At 36.0% G+C, this 22164-nt stretch overlaps 1 protein-coding gene across 4 annotated transcripts; it reads left to right on the forward strand.

Moving 5' to 3' along the window:
• Nucleotides 1-11187: 11187 nt before the first annotated feature.
• LOC149797643 (E3 ubiquitin-protein ligase MYCBP2-like) lies at nt 11188-21313 on the forward strand. Of its 4 annotated transcripts, none has more exons than XM_089962538.1 (6): nt 11188-11288; nt 13935-14126; nt 17938-18045; nt 18919-19128; nt 20199-20300; nt 20981-21313. In XM_089962538.1, the coding sequence occupies exons 2-6, from the start codon at nt 14046-14048 to the stop codon at nt 21260-21262; spliced, it is 783 nt and encodes a 260-aa protein (XP_089818664.1). In that variant the 5' UTR covers nt 11188-11288; nt 13935-14045; the 3' UTR covers nt 21263-21313. The 4 variants fall into 4 exon arrangements, with proteins under 4 accessions (XP_089818664.1, XP_089818663.1, XP_089818662.1 ...); XM_089962536.1 differs by lacking the exon at nt 11188-11288 and adding an exon at nt 11329-11561; XM_089962540.1 differs by lacking the exon at nt 11188-11288 and adding an exon at nt 11341-11460.
• The last annotated feature ends 851 nt before the right edge of the window (nt 21314-22164 follow it).

The raw sequence follows: 22164 nt of genomic DNA on the forward strand, positions 1-22164 counted from the left end.
TCTCATATTTGTATGTCTTTATTTATTAAAAATAAGCATGAATTACCTGATCCCAAATTTGTATATATTTGTTTATGAATAAAACAGTAGCACATACAGTAGTAATTGAGTAATAAAATGGCGCTTCAAGTGTTCTAAGATTGGAACTGATTGCTAGCTACAATGTTATTAAGCTCACTTGTGAAAATCAGGTCATACATAACAATCTCTCTCTCTCTCTCTCTCTCTCTCTCAGGAGTAAAACAAGACGTTACAGCATGTTAAATTGAAACCGTAGGCTACCAAAATTACTTTTTAATAATTTCCATAAAGGTTGATACATATGGGCTGTTTTAGAGTCACTGACATCAAAAAGCTCGTAAACAGGTAAATAAAATCTCACTCCATTTTTCCCCATAGATTCAAAACAGCCTACATATAACCTTTGGCTGTTCGTCCCGATTAAAGATCAATAAAAGTCAGAATTAATCAAATCTTTAAAAAAGAAAGATTATGTCTGCAGTGTTATATTTGAACGGTAAAACGTTCAAAATGAAAATCAAGATTGATATAAATCTGAAATCAGAAATGATCAGGATGTCTTTTGAAATTATAATTAAATTCTAGGATTTGCACTGGTAATATTGTGCGTGAGCTTGTGTGGGAGGAGGTGAGTGAATGGGTGGGTGAGTGGGTGAGGATTAGGGAGTGAAATATAATAATGAATTAAAGTTGGAAGCAAAGAATGAATATACATGTAACGAGACTCCTACAGACTTATTTGTTTAAACTGAATTTCTTTTACTAAGAAATTATATAATGCTTTTCAAACTGCCATTTCTGAGACTGGTGGTAAGCATGGCAATACTTGTTCTATCATGATGGGATACATTCTGATCTAGGTTATCGACCTGATAAATCTACTTTTAAATATCGGTGTAGACATGTAGGGTCAAGAGGAAATATATTTTAGATAAACTCAGATATGGGGCGCAGTAATGCATTTAAATTGTCCAATTTTGATAAATCAGCCAAACATGTTTGCCTCATCATCATCGTCATGCTGCTGAAAATGCCATGATGATAATCATCGTCATCAATATCATCATCCATTTTTTTCAAAGGAAGACGAATATATACTAAAATCAAATATATTTAGCTTAATTAAGCTTCATGGAATCTTTTCTTTACTGTATATCAGCGACATAAAATTGTAGCTAATTACTGATGGTCAAAATATATCACTTTATACTAACTGTAATATTGTGCTCTGGTTGAAAGAAAATATATTACAGATTGTGAAACGTAAATAAACGATACAAGAAAATCAAATAAGCGTATGTATAGAAGTGTACATCATATCCTCCTGCAATATTTGTAACAAAGAGATGAATTAATTATTTATTGATAGTGCACTAATTAAATAACATTTAATCATACTTTAATGGGAATTTCCCTAATCCAACGGCTAGAAATGTGATTGCAAATATATTTCCTAATGGTTTTACCATCTTTGCATTGTCTGGTCAGGAATACTTCCTGTCATTTGGCGATCGCTGCAAGACGATATAGCCATCCCTCATCGAGTCAGAACCCCTGACAAATACAGCCCCAAATAATACACTATCTTTATATCAAGGAGAGAATATAATAGGAAACTCAAATATAAAGCCATTAAAATATACTGCAAATAAGATAATCAAATCTTTGTTTTGAAGAATACAATACAAATTTGATTAAAATGTTCCAAGAAGACTGTCCATCCTGTCTTGAATGCATATTTAATATGGCACGATCTGAAAAAATGAAGCTGTTGCAGGTATTTTATTTGTAGAACAATGTAACATTATATCTGGCAAAGTATGACGGCCACCGCATAAATAGCTTTTTTGAGATTTCCTTGTGGAATACACTTACTGGTACTTTATACCCAAGTATATTACAATTGCAGCTCTTTAGGTACATTATATTATGTCACTTGTGTAGGCTCGAATAAACAGTAACACAAGAAAGAGTGAAAACAACAAGATTTGAAAAATACAATAATTTATTTACCTGGAAAATTCTGTAAAAAAAATAAAAAAATATGAATTTACGATTTTATAGAATCAAATCCAAAAAAAACACCCAAAAATAATCCGAGAATAACATTTTAGTAGTCCTAATAACAAAGTGTTCACTGATTTCACGTTCGAATCCCGACGAAGAATCCAAGACGGAAGACGATGACGTATGCTAAAATCTGTAGTGTTGAAGTCTAAGGTCCTTGTAGAAATAAGAATTATCACTCCGGTTTCTGATAGCTGAATATATTTTTATAAATATCTGTTCTTGTTCCACAATATTACATGACCACACGTATTTTCCAGAACAATAATTGAATTAATCCTTTTGAATCCAAGTAATTTGAAATAACACCAAACCAAGTAATTTGAAATAACTCCAAACAGTACAACATGCAAATAACAGTTCAACAGTCCAACTTCTACTGATTAATTATTCAAAACATGGGCTATATGGGCTTTCTAAAACATAAACAATGGTCACGTGATCATCTTCTAGAAGTTTATAGAAGCAAGTACTTGTTACAGCTCACGTTTACCCAGTGAGACCCTGACGGAAATCAATCATTTTTACTCTAAGAAATGAAAAAAGAAAAAAGAATTGTTTATATCTGAAAGACAAGGTCCCATCATGACCTTGGAAACAACCAATCATTATAAAATAAAATAGACCTTATTTACGAAGGTTGCTACAAATTCTGAAACAATGTCAGGATTTAGATCAGCACCTGGTGTTTATAAACTAACAGTAAAGGTCAGACTATTTTCTAAAAAAAAACTCTAATGAATAAATTTACATTAAAAATATCATGTAGTGAAAAATTAAAAAAAAATTAAAACTGACAAACAATTAAATTGAAATAAATATATATTAAATCAGATATAATTAAATCAAATATACATAACAATTAAAGGCAATAAATTTAAAACCAATGCAAAAACATCGTCAGCAAGTCCCATGAAGAGGTTTTACAAACATGACCAATACAGATATATACAAAATATACGTAGAAATAAGTCTGTTTATTTCTTCCCAAATCTAATTCACACGTCAAACTATATGATGGACAACAGTTCATGTTTTAGCCACATAGACAGAACTTTGATGTGTTTGTTTACCTAATTTCCCTCGACATAAGTATGTCGCAAGGATTCATGTATCTGGTAGATCCCTTTTAAGGTCTGTTTCATGGAACATTTGATCTCTTCTGTGTCTGTTTTCGAAACCACTGAATTATCCTAATTCAGACGATACTTCAAAAGACGTTTCAGTCAATCAAGGTTCTTTATTGATGCATGTGAATTTGGAATTGAGCCATGTTTCAGTGTGCAAGCGCCCAAAGGTAAGTAACAATGAAATGTTCAGCACATTATATTCCGTCCACATCATTTCGTGTCACACGTAATCTAGCACAAAAACACCCATAGTTTTCACTCATCAGTTTCAGCTGCTCCAATGTTCAGCCTAGCAATATCTGCCCTCGTTCATTCTGTAAAGCCATGTATTTGCTTACAAATATCATAGGGTCTAGCCAGATAATAAAGATCACCTAGTGTACAGCGGCCATGTTTAAAAACTGAACCACTTCCATATGAGCTCCATGAGAAAACTACTGAAAATCAGACAAGGTGCCGACACAGAAGTGCTCACTCAGGCCGGCATGACAAGCATACACACCATGCTGTGCAAGGCACAACTCCGATGGGCTGACCTTGTTGTCTGCATGCCGGTAGAATGCCTACCTAAGAAGTTCTTCTACAGAGAGATACAGCAAGGCAATAGATGTCACGGTTGTCAAATATAGAGGCACAAGGACACCCTCAAGGCCTCGCTGAAGAATGTAGGCATTAACCCTTACAGCTGGGAGAGTGTCGCTGTTGATAGATCTGCTTTGCCGCTGTCAAGTTAATGCCAGTGCGGCAGCCTTTGAGCAGAAAAGACTGGTGGACGCAGCTGAGAAACGCGATCTGCGCAAATCCAGGAACAGCAGTTCCTCAGTTCCCAGTCAGCAACCTGTACATCCATGTCCCCATTGCAACAGACTCTTGCGGGCCCGGATCGGACTGATCAGCCATCTCCGAACCCACCCCCAGTGAATCGCTGATATGAATGGTCCTCATCGACACCGATGGACGAATATCATCATCATTGATACTATATATCGCAATATACCCCTCGTGACAGATCGTATTAAACAATTTAATATTTCAAAATACATGGTCGTGTAACCTAACTCATATAATGGAATCAAATTTAATTGTTATAAGATACCACCTAATCTGTCCAATGGAAAAAGGCCGAATCTCTTAAGCATATTTACTAATAGTTTGATTATTACTAATTGTCAACACGTAAGTAAGCATCTATTTATATATCCGATGAAATTTTATGCTCGTTAACATCTTTAAACAGACCCTATGCACATACACAATTTCAATTAAAGATAATCGCTACAATTTACAGCCATGTATACAAAATTGCAAATATAAGACAAATCATGTACCAGGAGTCAAAACTTATATAGATATGCACAACAGTCAAAATATAAACAAAATGTCTCCTCTAAATTTGTCTTTTTTACTCTTGTCCCTTTTGATTAATTTATTATAAGCAACATGTCCCTTTTCGAAGAACGTATTCCTTCTGCTGTTAATTTTCTATGACTCGCTGTACCTATTACCTTTTAGCATTTTATTTCCATTGATTCACCCGAAATCAAAGCTTGTGCTCAAAATTTGTAATCTACATATTTGGCGGCAGAGTAGTTTATTGCCTTATTTTTTATTCACTTCCCATTGGAGAAAAGGTTTCATTTATGTTAGAGACGGGATCATTGATGCTGGTGTGTATGAGGGCTCTGGTTGTAACCTCTTGTAACTGCAGCTAGTGGAAAGCGTGGAAAGCCAATACTTTCTTGCAATGTTGTAAGTTTATAACATTTCCACCTGTCCGTGACTACGTTACTGAACAAACATCGTGTCCTTTATTTTAGATTCATATAAAAAAGACGATTAATTTACAACCGCCATGATTTAAACCAAGAATTCAACATAAGCTCTAGTGAGCTTTTTGACGACATGACATTAGAAAATCAGTGAAGACTTTCAATCAAGCATAATTTGCAAGACTTACCAACATAACAATACGGCATAGACACACTGGGACAAAATATATAAAGCATAACTTCATATAATAAGCAAAGAAAGAATTCTTAAATGGCTGTAATTGCCAAATGAATTTAGCATTTTGATACCTAAAAGCACCGATAAGACCTGAAGGATACAACAAAAACATGTATAGGTAACTTACAATCATAGACTTAACTCATATAGGTAACTTGCAATCATAGGCTAAACGCAAAATGTTAATTTAATTAGAAGTAACAGCACCACTTTAGCACTGAAAGCATGCTGAAAAAGATGCAGATTGAGCCTTAACAAGAAAGGAGCTGAATGGTACTTGATGTATATAAGACAAGGACAGAAAATGTAAGCGGTTTAGCAGATATTAATTGCTGTCACAATGGCAAAAGAGTTATAGTGGGGGTGGTATGATTTGTAGATATTCCATTTATAGCCTTTACCATTCCGGGTCAAAATAATGATCTAAATGAAATAATATTTTCGATTTGATTGTAAAGTGATTAGATAACTCGTTCCATAGAATTGCGGCTGCAAATCTAAACGAATTTTTGCCTTTTGTTGTTGTATTAATTCTTGAGCAACCTAAATAGCTGAATATCTAAAATTGCATTTATTGTGTTTAAAACATATCCAATCATCCAGACACATGGGAGCACTTATTCAGAATTGGAATTTGAAAAGGCTCTAAAGCCATGGAATACGTCCGTGTGCCTTCAAGGTTGGCGTTTTTGCCTAAAGTAAAGGTTTATGATAACTGCTTATTTAATCATCTTACATAAATCTCAGAACATATTCTTGTATTTATTCAACTTATGCAGTGTTCCTGTGATTACAGAAACGTGAGGCTAAGGGAAAGAGTGGAATCTAGAAAGTAGAGATGTATGAACGACTGTCTGTTTGTTGAGTTGACTTAACCTCCGACTAATACGTTTGAAGATAAATTATTGCCTTGAAGCTTTCCAACAGCTTTTTGAATTGAAGATCATAGTCAAGGTCACTAACTAGCAGTACCAGAATTTATTCACAGTTTTTGATAACACTACCTTTGGTAAATACAGGCTTCGTACTGAATCTACTTTCACCCATAGTGACTAAAACTTGTTGAGACTGGTTTGCACTGCGTTCCCAGTGAACCAGTCAAATAGAATATTGTTTCATGTCTGTCAATCAGAATATCAAAGTTGTCTAATCAGTATATATATATATATATATATATATATATATATATATATATATATATATATATATATATACGACAGCCTATATTCAGTATATATTAACAAAAATCACCGACGAAATAATTAAAGACTAAAAATGCCAGGACTGACATATAACAAATATGTATGTGCTTTGGGTTTGTGACTTTCATTAGATGTGGCAGCAAGCCATTGCATCCAACCAAAATTAAGTAGATCAAATCTGAATACTGTTCCTACATGATCCAGATAAGGGGAACACAAAACTTAAATGGACTTATAAACAAGCAATTTTCCTCTGCCAGTCCATGTTTCCACAAATATCTTTCACTCACATACACCTGTAATGGCTTCCCTTTGGTACATAGACGTACGTTCGATGTAAAACTTCCAAAGTATCTTTTTTAGGTCGACTGCCCCCACCATTTTCGGCCGATGTACAATGCACCACGCTATTGGTTAGTTTGCATTACATACTAAGGCAAGCCACTGCATCCAACGAAAATTAAGTTGATTAAATTTGAACACTGTTCATACATGATCCAGATAAGGGGAGCACAAAACTTAAATGGACTTATAAACAAGCAATTTTCCTTTGCCAGTCTGTGTTTCCACAGATATCTTTCACTCAAATACGCATATAAAATGGCCTCCCTTTGGTACATAGCTACACGTTCTAAGTAAAACTTCCAAAGTATCTTCCTTGGTCGACTGCCCCTGCCATTGTCGGTCGATGTGGAATCGGGTTACAATCAATACTTCCAGTTCAGTATCCGAATGTAGTTCTAGTCTATTTTTAGAACATGTTTTCCTCTCTCATTTTGCTGGTGATAGAAGAGTTTTATTTATGCATTTTTGGTAGGGATTTAAAGGTAACTGTTTATTCTTGATAATATGAGCTCAGGGTGTTGTTGTCTGTGTGTATTTCGGCGACAGTGCACAGTGAGTAATAAGGCCTTGGTGATGATCCGGAAGTGAAATCTGTGTTATGTTTACATGCTGCTATGTTGACAGTCCAGCATCTCAAAAAAGAGCAGGTCAACCTTTGACAAGAACTTCACCGTGAAGTCGTCTTTGAAGGTATTTTAGATTAACATATGATTTGCATTGATTGTCACACAGTGGACAGGTCAGTACTGAGAAACAAATGTAGAAAACATATAGTAAAATTAATTGTGTTCTATGTCCATGTACAATGCACCATGCCATTGGTTAGTTTGCATTACCTACTAAGGGAGGCAACTCATGTAATCCAAATGACAAAGTGACAAGGAAGTGATTCAAAACCTTAGATAATCCATTAAAGCTGGAGCCACATATTCATATATATTTAGGTAAGCAGCAATCTTCCAGTCTGTACAAAATGTAACAGAGTGGTCTAGCATCAACGACATTTACGAAATGCACTGAATTAGTTATTTAAATGTTTTCATGCAGTATGGGTCTCAATTGATTTCTCAAACAATTGGGATATGACACGTACAATGCTGATAGTCACTATTATCAAAAAAAGATTATTCATTTTGAAAAACAAAGCGGAACAATTGAGCTTCCCTCAAACCACCAGGAAACATATTTGCTGTACAATACTGCAATTCAGATATGCAGCCTTGCAAACAAGGTGCCCCAGCTTGTAACAATTAAATCATAATTTGATTCCCCGTAGCCTTTTTTCTAATTCAGAACTTATTTTTATAATTTACAATTCTTCGTGGCTCACATGCTTACATAATTATTTTTAAATATTTTACTATTGTCCTTTGTGTATTTGATATTTTGATGAGATAAAGAAACATCTTTACCAAGTCTGATGCCAAATTTACATAAACGTATCTGAAAATTATACATATTTCCTGGTATTATTTAATAATTTTGTACCTTCAGCTAGAATGACCATATCCTGACCCTCACGATGCCTTTTAGAAACTTATGGCTGAATAGCTGACCAGAAGAACATGGAATTAAGCCCCAACAGATATCTTTTACATGTATGTTCTCACAGACTTATTCTTTATTTTGTTTAAAATATTATCAGACTTCTATAATTCACAAGTAGTTTCAAGATTTAACATCCCCAGAACATGTTTCTAAAACGTACGTTATGAAATATGTATTCTTTGTTATGTTTGTCTCGCAATTCGCACACAATCTGTAGCGACTGTATTTTTTAATGATTATATATTACCTTAGTTCTCTGTTCATGTACAGTAATTAACGTAATGGTTTTTCATAGCTAAAGTAGTCAGAGTTGAGAGATTCGGAGTCGCTATTTGAAGGCAGGGCAGTAAATAAGGTCTTTACAGCGTCAAAATCTTTCAAGCTTCTGTAAAACATTTTTTATTTTGGTTGCTGAATAAAAGCCGTATTATGAAAAAACACTTGTTCAAAGTAGAAATGGTACTTTCTTATTTCTATATTGACCCTTGATACGGATATGACCTAATATGGCGTAACTAAGATAAATATCCAATATCACCAAACTAGAGTTGGATAAATGTTTATATGAAGAAATAAATAAATCCAGTCATCGATAATGCAATTCAGATTTTTCTTGAACAGTATTCTGAATGCATTCGTTGACCCTTGAGGGAGAAACGAAGTTGGCAAACAACGTGACACTTTGAGAGTATTTAACTCTTACATTTATTGTCTCATCGTATGATGGCACGAACCTTTTCATCATCTTTCTCCCTGGAATGAGTGCCGTCAATGAACGTAGCAGCCGGGGACACAACAAATCTGAAGCAATATAACTCAGTGGCGTCGCTAGGGGGGTGCGGGGGGTGCGGACCGCACCGGGTGACACCATCTCAGAGGGGTGACACCAAAATGAAAAATTGCAAATTTTACAGAGCACACACTGCTCGGTCAAGTCGGATTTCATAAACGGATAACCGATCATAGTTAAATATATGACTAGCAGGCACAGCAGGGGGATGCGGGGGGTGCGGACTGCACCGGGTGACACCATCAGAGGGGGTGACACCAAAATGACATTACTAAGGATTCTGTATGGTCTGTTACGGAAGGAGGACCGTGGGGGTGACACCACGAGCTACCGCAATGGGTGACACCAACCCGAGTGACGCCACTGATATAACTTGATATTATTGTTAATTTAGCGACTCTTTGTGTTGCGTCTTTGAGGATAATATGTATTATTAAAACCACAGATGAGCCAGTTGATTGCATTTTCTTGTAACGACATCAACGTGGTAGACTACTCACTACGAATGGCCATTCCAAACATAAACTATTGTTTTTAACTATCTGGCCTAAAACAAAGGTGAAACTACTACAATGGATGCAGACGATATATCCTCCAAAGGAAAAGCAGATGCTCTGACATGTCAGTTAATACGACTGCTAACGCATTATGCTTGTGAAATTGCAACAGCCGCTGCAATTCACGCGTTTGCAGTGTGGTGCACCAGGTTAAATCTCGCCAACCTGACCCAAATGATCACGCGAAGTGCACTTTTACTTTTTACCTCTGTGAAACGTCACATGCAGTGATATCAGTTTCTAAAAATAGCATTCGGATAAGGCGACTTGCGTAATGGCGTTCAGTATTCTTTTCCGTGTTACTGTTCTTATTATAGTTTTTTTTTCTTCTTCGGAAAACCATGCACCAGGCGTGAATTTTGTTTTTTCATTTGCATATAGACGTGCGTTCCAATATTTAGTTATAATGTTGCTTAAGCATGCAGACTGTATAAATATTATAATCAAAGTTGATGAATCTTTCTAGAACAAAAGAATAAACAAATTGCTTGCATTTCATCACCGATAGATATACCCTGAATACTTTGAGACGAAAATTCCAAGGGAACTGCCAGTCCCCACCCCATTAAGTAATAATGTCGACGACATATAAATAGAGAGGGATGTATGTAGGAAAGTGACTATTTCTTATACTTTGTTAGGTGCATAAAATTACACTCTGATAAGTTGATGTGATATTATGCATGTGGAATCTAGAAATGATGCAGATATATTCCATAAATTTAAAAACAATATCCATTTTTGTTTGGGTTTTTTTTTGGGGGGGGGGTGTTTGGGGGGGGGGGTTGGGGGTTGGGGATGTATTATGCATTGGTGATTTTATTAACCTTTTCTGATTCTGATGTGTTAATAGGTAACCAAGTTGTAAAAAGAGGAGAGAAAATTTATATGTTTATTTCAATGTCTGTTTTACCAAAAAATCCTTATTTTGAATGACAGTTTAGAACATAAAGGAATGCATTATGTTCATCAGACTTATGGTGTTGAAAAGAGCAGCAGTTTTTAATTATGTTTATACTACGTGGATAATACATTTCCTTAATTAAAAGATATATACAGTTACATTTTGTCACGAAGTATAATTGTATGAATGTAATGATGAAAGAACAATACAAAAACTGCTGTCCCTAATGACGACAGCTACCCTTAAAATTATACACATGTTACACACAAAAACTAACTGAAAAGGAAATAAAATAGATATAAATGAATATTATTTGTTTCAACACCGTCATTTGGAACACGCACACGCACATACAAACATACATACATACATACATACGTACGTACGTACGTACTTACGTACGTACCTACAGTCAGTCAGGCAGTCAGTCATACATACATACATACATACATACATACATACATACATACATACTACAAAACACAGACTATTCATATATTTGCATCTGGTTTTGCTGACATTATTCCATTCCCTCTGATTACTGCTGATAGCAGTTTAACAGTAATTATTGATATTGGGAATTGTTCCGGAATATCTTCAGTTTAGTTGTGCAATCCATACTTATCATGAACACCAACACACCCAGTCTAATTTTGATGTGTGTAGTTTGATTACATAGGTAAAACCAGACCGATCTACATTCGTTTTCAGCAAACGGTGAGTTTCATTTTAGATTCTGATGTAATGGGAAAATCCTTTACTTAAAATTGTATGTATATATCGTGCCCAAGAGTATATCCAACACAAAGCTTACTGCATTAAGCTGATGTCGGTGTCGTTTTGATAAATGAACGAGAGTGGTTGTTAAAAAAGAAGGAAGTTTTCAGTGGTATGTTACGTTCACACATTAATCGTGTAATGGCGACTTGTAGATTCTGTGATAATTCTGTCATAATCGGACAAAATACCTGTCCCAATTCGGAATGCCAGGTATGTATACAGATCAAATGCCTCTGTTTTCTTTCATTTTGGGATGACTGAAGAGAAAAAAGGGTTATGTGTTTGATAATTAAATACTGACTTTAAATTACGTACTTTGATTTTGTGAAAATTATACAACGTCAAGTAATAAACAAAAAGTACTAGATCGTCTATTGCACACTAACAGGAAAATTATACATACAGGGGCTCCAGAGCAGTTTTGAAGATGGGCGGCGACGGACAGGGACTGGGTGAGGGAGGGGTTTCCCACTAATGCTATTGGGTGGTCAGGGGTTTTCCCCCTGGGATATTTTTATACATTAACACAGGAAATGGATCATTTTAGAGCATTATGAGCATATTCAAATTCAAACTTAATCGGTTCTTTTTCTTTATTTCATTTAAAACATAATGCCATAAAATCAGTGATTTAAACATTTCATGAAAACATTACATTTACATTAGGTCATTAACACTTCACTTCTGATTCAAAACTTCCCAAATCGTGCCAGGCGTGTTTTCTATGATTTCACAATGACATTTGCGATAGGACGTGTGTCTTTGAGGTACGTAGTCTCGCTGTGAATGTATATCGTCAATAATTTGTTAAGGCCCTCCTGAGTCATACCGTGCGTAGATATGTTTTATTCCTTGTAACGAAGAAAACGATCTTTCACTTATGGTATTTGTATCTGGCATTATTATGATCAACTTCAAAACAGGCACAACTTCTGAGAAGAGTTGGGGAGAGGCTGATTCATCTCCTGTATCATTTCACAGTGAGTCTAATCACATCATCAACTTCACTTTTGACGAGCACTTTCAATGACTGTAGTTGGGTTGCAAGGCTGATCTTAAAAACGTCGTCCTTGTAGAAGGTAACATCTTGGTCCATATCGTCATTGAACCTTGCATCGTCAGTAACAAATTTCAAAAGCATGTCGTGAAGATGCCGGTAAGGCTGATACCATGGCTGGTCAAATATGTCATAAATTCGTGTATGAAACAGTCTTGTTTTATTTAAGACGACGGTAATGACGACGCATGTAAACATTTTATAGCTTGTCGGCACAGGTTCAAACCTCAAAACAAGCTTTCTTTGTTATTTATTATTTATTTTTCTCTAAATTGGAACCTATATTAATAGATTTAAAAAATCATAGATCTTTCCCGTATCGAGATGGCATATGGACATGTGCGTGTGAGCAAGGCGATGGGTGCCGTTTACCTGGATTCGAATCTCTGTAGAGTACAAATGAAAAATTCTCTAAACTGTATGATAGTATTATTTGTATCAAATATTAATTTGCCCAAGTATTATCAAGCATTCACCTGTAGAATTCAGGGATATCACTAGCCGTTCTGTTTGGTGTATATTAGTAATTCCCTGCAATTCATCCTATATACCTTGATTTCTTTCATAGTAATTCGGAATGACTGTATATATAGATGAGAATTAATTACTAGGTAGCCATGTGTGTGTATCTGCTATCACCGACTCAGTAGCATCATTTTTGGTGATATGTGCTTAGTCGAGATGGAATATGAACTGGTGCGTGCAGGCAAGGCGATGGGTGCTGTTTACCCTCGTACATGTGTATTGAATCTCGGCAGAGTACAAATTAAAACTGTTCTAATCTGTATAATAGTGGTATTTGAAAAATGAAATAGATCTAGCGATGTATATTATGGTGGGAGCGTTAAGAATAGGTCACCTGATTCAGTCTCGCGGACAACCTAAGAGACAACCTGAGAACATTCGGAGTGGTTCTATTACAGAAATAATCGTCCCCAGGTATATGTGTGTATGTGTGTGTTATTTGAATTTTTAACATAGCATTAACAAGTTTTCAGTCATATTACTACGACGTCTGCAGTGTGGCAGTTTAAAGTGATGTCTAGCATCAGGGGCATCATGCCACAGACATGTAGCACGATGTCCCGCCCAGTCACATTATCCCGACACCAGGCCGACCAGTCCTAACACTAACCTCTTGATGCCGAGCGCCAAGCGAGGCAGGTGTTAGTACCATTTTTGTAAGTCTTTGGTATGAATCGGCCGGGGATCGAACCCACGACCTTCCGGATCCATGGTGGACGCTCTAACCACTAGGCCACCGGAGCGGTACATCACTCCCATGAACGTCAGGACTATTACAAACGGACTTTAGATCTAATCACTAGCTGTGTCCGATCTCAGGAAAAAAATTACAAACCGAAAAATATCGTCAAGAGGATGTGAAAATGAATAATAATAATAATAATAATAATAATAATAATAATAATAATAATAATATCATTATCATTATCATTACTATCAGTGTCTTCGTTTCTACCCAAACATTTGTTTACAATTTGCACACGTTTTATTCATTTTCTTAGGGCTTTGTTGCCACTGCTTGCACTAAGGAGTTAAAATGTGGACACCTATGTGGGGGGATAAAAGACGAGAGTGAATGTCTGTCGTGTCTTTACTGGTGTACCACTGCGGACATGACAGCGCTCAAACAACGACATGATGACATGTGTGTCATCTGCATTTATAGCTCAATATCAGCAGCGCCATCTATCCAGGTATCTTTAATTTTCTGTTAATATATTTTATTCAACCATCTACCCAGTTATCTTTAAATTTGTTTAGCTATAAGTTATTCCATTTTTCTTAGCTATACGTTGTTCCACCATCTATCTGGTCCAGCATTGTTTTTAGAAGATTCAATATGACTCGAGTCATTATCTTATTTAACAGCATATTGAAGGCACATTTGTTCAGATAACGGATAAAGCTACAAAGGGTCAAAGTCAAAAGCTCTGCATTTCTTTGATAAAGTCACAAAGTATATTTGGAGCAAGTGAAATTCCCGAAGTTCATCTTAGCATTATGTTCATGTAACAATATACAACATGATCTTAGTGAAAGTCGTGCCAGTTACGTATCAATCACCTCAGATTAAATATGTTCTAAGGTAGGTAATCCTTATTTAAGCAAGGTGTGTGTATATATATATATATATATATATATATATATATATATATATATATATATATATATATATATATATATATATATATTACCTGAAAAAGGCAATTATATCCCGGTGGGTATATATGTTACCCGAAATTTTGCGAATTTTTTGACACGTATCGATGACTTACCACATTTAATATCAGTATCTACCAGTTCTCTCTTTATGGCCTGATCAAAAACTTCAAATACCAAATGGCCGGTCATATGCAAATAGTAAGCCATTTGTAAAATGCGATATGGTTTGATACATTGCTCTAGAACAATGCTCATCATGTTGTGTCTGCACCTCTATTCCTCTTTGAATATAACAATACTCGACATTTTTATTCAATCTAACTAAGGAATCGCTACAAAAAATAATGACAGTGTTAAATTAGATTTACCATGTTATCGATTACTGCTATTTGTTTGCTGTTATTTTGTTGTTTACTGGACTTTTATTGGTCAGTCTAGACATTGTTATTTTTTATCATAAGTAATATTTATCTAGGTATTTGTCTTGACTAATCAAATCGTTTAAACATTACGTGGGTAAAGTGAACTTGACAAAACATTTCGCTATCAATCTCAAATCAATTCAACATTACGTGGGTAAAATGAACTTGACAAAAAATTTCGCTATCAATCTCAAATCAATTAAACATTGCTTGGGTATAATATACTTGACAAAAAATATCGCTATCAATTTTCACCTGAAAAAAAATTATGCTCAGAATTTTCAGAAATGTTAGAAGAAAAAAATAATATGCGCAAAGAGAGATTAAACCGGAAGTAATCGCTTCGATCAAAGAGAACAGGGGTAGATGAGGGTAAAAAGACAAGACAAAATATTTTAAGGTCAACAGAACAAAGAATTAAAACAGCAAAACAGAAACACACACATTTTAAATGAACCATTGCTAATATTAAGTGATGAAGCTAAGATTGTAAAACCTTTATTGATATAGTTTATAATCTAGCAGAAATGCAGAGATGATTTATTATTTGCCGTTTATTTCATTAATTTATTTAAACGATACATTTATCCCTTTTGCAAGTCTTACTATATGTAACTACACTATCTTCTTGACATGGTAACCCACTTCCCATCTTCTCTATCCATAAATATACCGTATTTACTCTTTAAAGCACATTTTCCGTTGGTGCAATGTGCCTACGTTTGCAACTTAGACGACAAACGTACCGATTATACCTCGAATGTCATCTTCGCTGGCCAAGGTTCCGATAATCCTATGTACACCTTGTCATAAAGTGCAGATATTTCGGGTCTGTGAATTTCACTGGATGCGGCGGCAAGACACCACATTCAGTTAAATTAAGTTGTTCAAATTTTAGCACTGTTCCTACGTGATGAAGATACGGGGAGCACAAAACTTAAATGGACTGATAAATAAGCATTTTTCCAGTGCCGGTACGTGTTTACACTAATACCTTCCATTCAAATAGTCCTTAATGGCTTCACTATAGTACAAAATCATAGTTTCGATGTCAAACTTACATAGTGTAAAGGGGTCTCGTAGACTACCTTAGATTTGGATGGGGTGCTCCCAGTATTATCTTTAATTATTATAGAAGATCCACCCTGGCTCGTTTTTGATAGAAATTGAAGTAGTGATAGAGATGCAAAGCTCCGAGCCCCCAGTCAGCGATGCCGACAGTTAAATTACTGAATACACAAAAGGTGAAGTTCAAATAAACAACACATTTAATGCCATGCAATTACAGAAAATCCTTCCTGAAAAGAAATTCAATACTCAAAACCCTATCACTCGTCTTTCACTGGACCAAGTGACGGCCTATTTCATCATCTGACTTAGTGTGATAGATTTTCCTCTTGTCCTGTGTTTCTACTCATCTGTAGCATTTCTTGACTGGTACCCAGTACCCCTTCAGTCTAACAACCACGTCCTTCAGCCTTCCACTCTTCGTTTCCTCCTTCTCTTGTCTCGTAGAGACTCGGGACCAACTGTACCAGGGTATTTCCCTTCTCTGTCTCCTACAGCTCCTCCGGTCCCTAAAAGTTTCCTTTCCGAAGCTCCTTTGTAATTCACAGAATAACAATGTTTCTCGCCAATTTCGAATGAAGTCGTAGTAGCTTAGAACTTCCTTATGTAATTCCCGCAAGATGATTTAGTGACTACTGACGTTTAGTTTCAAGAAACTAGATTTAAACTTGCGATTCATAGTCGATGTCGATTCACTCATGATCTACATAATTAGCAGACATTGCCCCCTCCCCGGCAGTCTGTCAAGGGTGGATTTACGACCCCCACTTGATATTCCTTTGAGCCAACACCGGCAATTCATGCCACTTACCTCTGAATCGCACTCATCAGAATAAGGCGCCAGTAACAAGTTCCTATGGCCATGTTATATACAACTGGCTCCCCCTCTCCGTCTTTTTGAAGTCGGCTTATACTCGCAACATTTATGAAGCGAATAATTAGCCTCAGGGTCTAGCATATACATATTGCAATCTGGCTATTGTTCCTTACTTATAACGTGACACATAATATCCTGTTTAGGTCAATTGCCACAACCGTTTTCGGCTGATGTACAATGTACCACGCTATTGGTTAGTTGGCATTACATACTAAGGGAGGCAATACATGAAATCCAATAGATGACGCTAGGACAAAGCACCAATATAGCTGTTTGATCCACCAAATTGTAGATAGAGTTATTGGAACCTTGGCTAGCGAAGATGCCTCGAATGTTTGCCGATAGCTCATATTCGGACCACCTCTTCTACTTACGAAATAATGATATACCGAAACGTTGCCAAGACATCGACCTTTTATCATTCGCAACTTTTCAGTGAGTTCAATCGTAGAAATAGCCATGGTAATCCGGTATAGATTGCAATTTCTTTTTTTCACGCTAACAAAATGTATGATTTTCCCTGAAAATTACTGCATCCAAATACATTCGATATATTTTTTTCTCTCGCAGAAATTGCCCATGAGGTCCGAATGTGCTTGTCAGTTGTGAACGACTCGTGTTTGGTTCTAATATGATTGGATCAGTTTGACTCCCTAATTTACCTGAACCGTGGTGGTGGTGGTGGTAGTGGTGGTGGGGGTGTCTATATGATTAGCTCTGATTAATACAAATAATGATAAGAATATCTTCAAGGTAATAATCATGAAAACTATATATTGACTGCATTTTGTGGAATATCGCTTGACACATGCGTAGGATGGATTTTATTACATGATTATAGTTATTTTATTTCATAAAGCTGGTACATATTAAAAAGCTTTTAAATTATTGACAAGTCATTAAATTGACTCTACATAACCGTTCAAAGGAAATTTCCTTGATTTGTCATTGTTCATGTTTATTTATTTGCTGCAGCTTGCATGTGGGCACGTTCTTCACTTTCACTGCACAAAAAAAGTCATTGCAGCTCGATGGGCTGGGCCACGAATAACGTTTAACTTCACCTTATGTCCATTATGCCAGGTATGTATAGATAGTACCGCATATTTTTTTTTATAAAACTAATTTTCTATATCCTATTGTCTCTGTCGTGCCTAATTGTAAAATATGTACTTGGTACCAATAATATATACGAAAGATTCTTTCATTCAGTCTGTAGATGGCTGCTTCTGTGTGTCCTCGGAAAATCTCCCATTTGTTTGGCATGTCATAGCCAATAATGCGTTGAAAGTTCCATTAAACTCCAACTAGCAACAATCTTCTGTTCTCGACTGTCTCAGTGTGTCTGTGGGAAAATCAGTTTGCTCCAATTTCCTCGGCATTAGAAACCCAATAATGTGTCGACAGTGTCCTTAAAATTCAGCCAATAGCATCATTATGCCCCTGCCTTCTTTAAATAAAATATAAGGAGTCAGGTAAGTTTATGAATTTAATTACAACGCATCTCATCCCTCTGTCGTGTCCAATGCTACTTATAAATTGTCGCTTACAATTTTATTCTTGAGAAAATTGACGATTTGTTATCACATTAAAAATGTTCGAAGCGCAGAATTTAAAAAGTTGATAATAAATAGGGCTGATTCGTGTTTTTATTACGAGTGCCAGTTGATTTTGAAATATTGCGTTCTTACAGTCTAGGAGCTAAAAATAGTTATAACTATTGAAGGACCAAATGAAGAAACGCTTTAATTAGGAAGTTGCAACAGTACACAAGTAGATGAAATATGGCATGTGAGCAAGCAATTCCAGTTGAAAACAGTTGTATTATACCAAACTTTTAAACAGTACGCCAAAGATCGAAGTACAATTGCTAATATTTTATTTTATCATATTAGTTTTGTAAGACACGGGGGTAAAACATTTCACCAGTTTACAGGTTTATATTCTTCTTTACAGAAAGCTATGGAACACCCTTTCCTGACAGATATCCTCAAGCCGATTCGCCTTCTTTACGATGAAGTCAAAAGGATGGCGTTGACCAGGCTGAAATATGACGGCCTGCAGGATACAGAACCAATCAACACTCCCGGAGCACGTTTCTATCAAGATCCCGCGGGATTTGCCATTAATAAATACGCCTACTACATTTGCTTTAAGTGCCAAAAGGTAAGTAACTGAATTATATTGTTACCAGCTCCATTTTATAACCAGGTAAAAAATGAGTCAGAGACCAACAAGGATCAGTAATTCATGATACTTCTTGGGCCAATTTTTAATTTGCTTCAATCCGCAACCAGTGAAGATACTGTCTTCACGGTCACGGTCAAATGTCCGTATTTTATGTTTCAGTCACATTTGCCCTTCTGTTTTCTAACTCAGTAACCGTATAAGATAAATGGACGAATATCGGTATTCTTTTATTTTGTCATTTGCAGATGTGTTGAATTGGACATGTGTGGTCTTAGTTTCCATGTTCGGGTCACAGGTCAAAATTTTAAGTTTTTAGTGTCTGCTTTATATAACAAAAACTGGTTGAGGTATGAGGGTTAACCATGTTATGCTGATGTTTCATTTCATTGTATCTTATGCATAATGCTCAAAGTTGGATCTTCATGGTGAAGGTCCCTCATCAATTTATGGATTCCTGTTCCTCACGTTTCATCTAAGACCTCTTGATATAGAACATTGAAACTTGGTTACTTTCTATGTCTGTCCAGTAACTGTACAAGTCTGTCTTAGACGTTAAAGGCAGATTTTACCATTGGCAACCATTTTGACCTCACCGTGGTAGACGAGGAACAAATTGAATTGAATTTGTAATGAAATATTTATCAAAGAATGCGAACCATTCTTTAACTTGAATAATATGCTTATAATACGTAATAGAGCCATTCTGAAAGAAACCTAAAGTAGTCCTTGTCAGCATAAATAAAGAACCATTTAAAGATTAATATGATAAGACATCGTCAGGATTATTTGCTTATTTCGTTTCACGAAATGAATGTCACAATTACGGGCTAGTTTTCCCCCTCCATGATAAACATTAGCCGCTTAGTTTTGCATTCAATTTGTATTCCTAATATGTGTCCAAGAATGAAAAGCGAGAGGTATGAAGTTTTGAGTATCGGAACATGACTGCATGACAAACGATTAAGTTTAAATGGATACAAATGAGATTTACAAGCGCTCTATATAATACATGGCTATAAAATGATGTCTACAATCGTTCTTTTCAGCCATATTTTGGTGGAGAGGCTCGTTGTGATGAAGAAGATGTTGTTGAAAACCATAAAAAAGAAGATTTCGTGTGTGCCAGGTGTTCCCAAACCAATAGCCAGGTAAAAATCTTTATCACATTAGGCATTGGTTTATTCTTATTAGTATTTTCCTTCCATCACCATCACTGTCGGTATCATCACATTAGTCGTCACTTTCGTACATGATCTTCATCTTTATTGCCATCTTTATCGTCTTCATCGATGGAATAGAAACTTACAACATACTCTATCTTCAAATTTTCACGTATTATTGTTTCCTCTTGATAATCAGACGAACATGATAAATAGTAAATTTGAGTATTCGTGATTAATGATCGGCATGTTTTTCGAATCTCACGGGTTGACTTCTCAGGTCATGATTATACGCATTCTAAACGTTGATTACAGTAAACAGGTCTGCATATCTATGTTTTTGTCGTTGGTTCCTAATATGTCAAGGGAACTAGTTTTAACACGCTTAAGACACACAATGACAATACTTTATTGGAAAACTTCAAAGGCACGCAGTGTTCATTGTAATGTGATCATGTTATATCTTAATTCAATTTCCGCAGCTATAATGGTTTATTTCTTTTTATAAGGTAACTTATATTTGATAAAGTTCTCAAATTTCTCTTTGTTAGCTAACTATCCTCTCATATAAAATGGTACCACCACCAATAATACCCGTTCAACCTTTCTGTCACGTTTGATTGCAATGCATTTTATTTATCAGCGCACTTGATTTGTTATCATTACAGATCTGCGCAAAACATGGAATCGACTATTTGGAGTATAAATGTCGCTATTGCTGTTCCATGGCAAGATGGTACTGTTTCGGTACAACTCACTTCTGTGATGCTTGCCACAATAACCACACTCAGTTGACCAATTTACCGAAGGACAAGCTTCCAAAGTGCCCTGCAGGACCTGTTGGCAAACAACTGGAAGGATCAGCATGCCCCCTCGGGATCTCTCACCCTCCAACCGGGGAGGAATTTGCGCTCGGATGTGGTCTCTGTAACGATATAATGAGCTTCTGATTAATTATGTGTATATCTTTATTTTTTAATAAAACAATAATTCATACCTGATCTCATATTTGTATATCTTTATTCATTAAAAACCCAATATCACACATCTGATCTCGTATGTGAGTACGCCGTCCGTATACATTTGCAGTTACAGCGCACACACTCTTTGTGTAAGTCTGCAGCTAATGCTCCCACACGGTTCATTTGAGTATGCAGTAATTACAAGCACACCATACGTATATGTATGTAGAATATATGAATGTTCCACAGGGGTCGGCAATCTGTTTTACATAGCATGCCACTTTTTCCGGTTTAACTACAAAATGAATGAGCGCGTGCCACCCATAAGAGAGTGACACTGTTAAAATCGAGATTTTTGGCTGCCTTTCGCGTGCAACACAAAACCTCTTGACGTGCTATCTTGCGGCACGCGTGCCGTAGGTTACCGACCCTTGCAATAATACATACAGATTGCGAAACATCTAAAAAAAAACAAAACTATGCTGAAAAGGGCGAAAAGTATTACAGATATTAATGTACATCCATATCCTCACGCAATAGATGTTACCATTAATCGATCAGTACATTAAGCTAATTAGCATTCATAGATACCGCACCAATTAAACACAGTTAGTTGTATGTTAGTGGGAATTTCCCAAATCCACAGACTTGAAACGTAATTGCAAGTATATGCCCTAAGGGTGTACAGTTCTTGCTATGTCATGGTTATGAATAACAGCAGGGAGGGCGAATCCTACAACTTTTAGAAGGTTCCAAATGCCGAAATAAGCCCTTTATAAAACCGCGATGACGCTTTTTGTAAACGCAATTGTCGCCGTCGTTGCTGCCCTTTGTCGTCGTTGCCCTCCCTGCTGCTAACTGCGTCCCCTTTCGAAAACTAAGGCTTTTAT

Source organism: Sinohyriopsis cumingii, chromosome 6 (genome assembly GCF_028554795.1).
Source record: "Sinohyriopsis cumingii isolate HCF-2022 chromosome 6, ASM2855479v2, whole genome shotgun sequence".
NCBI lineage: Eukaryota > Metazoa > Mollusca > Bivalvia > Unionida > Unionidae > Sinohyriopsis > Sinohyriopsis cumingii.

What these genes read in the sequence shown, in the direction of transcription:
- LOC149797643 (XM_089962536.1), top strand. Translation starts at nt 11,463, where the DNA reads ATGTTACGTTCACACATTAATCGTGTAATGGCGACTTGTAGATTCTGT. An exon ending in CAGCAGCGCCATCTATCCAG is followed by an intron (nt 14,127 to 17,937) that starts GTATCTTTAATT and finishes TATTTGCTGCAG; the next exon opens with CTTGCATGTGGGCACGTTCT. An exon ending in TTTGCTTTAAGTGCCAAAAG is followed by an intron (nt 19,129 to 20,198) that starts GTAAGTAACTGA and finishes CGTTCTTTTCAG; the next exon opens with CCATATTTTGGTGGAGAGGC.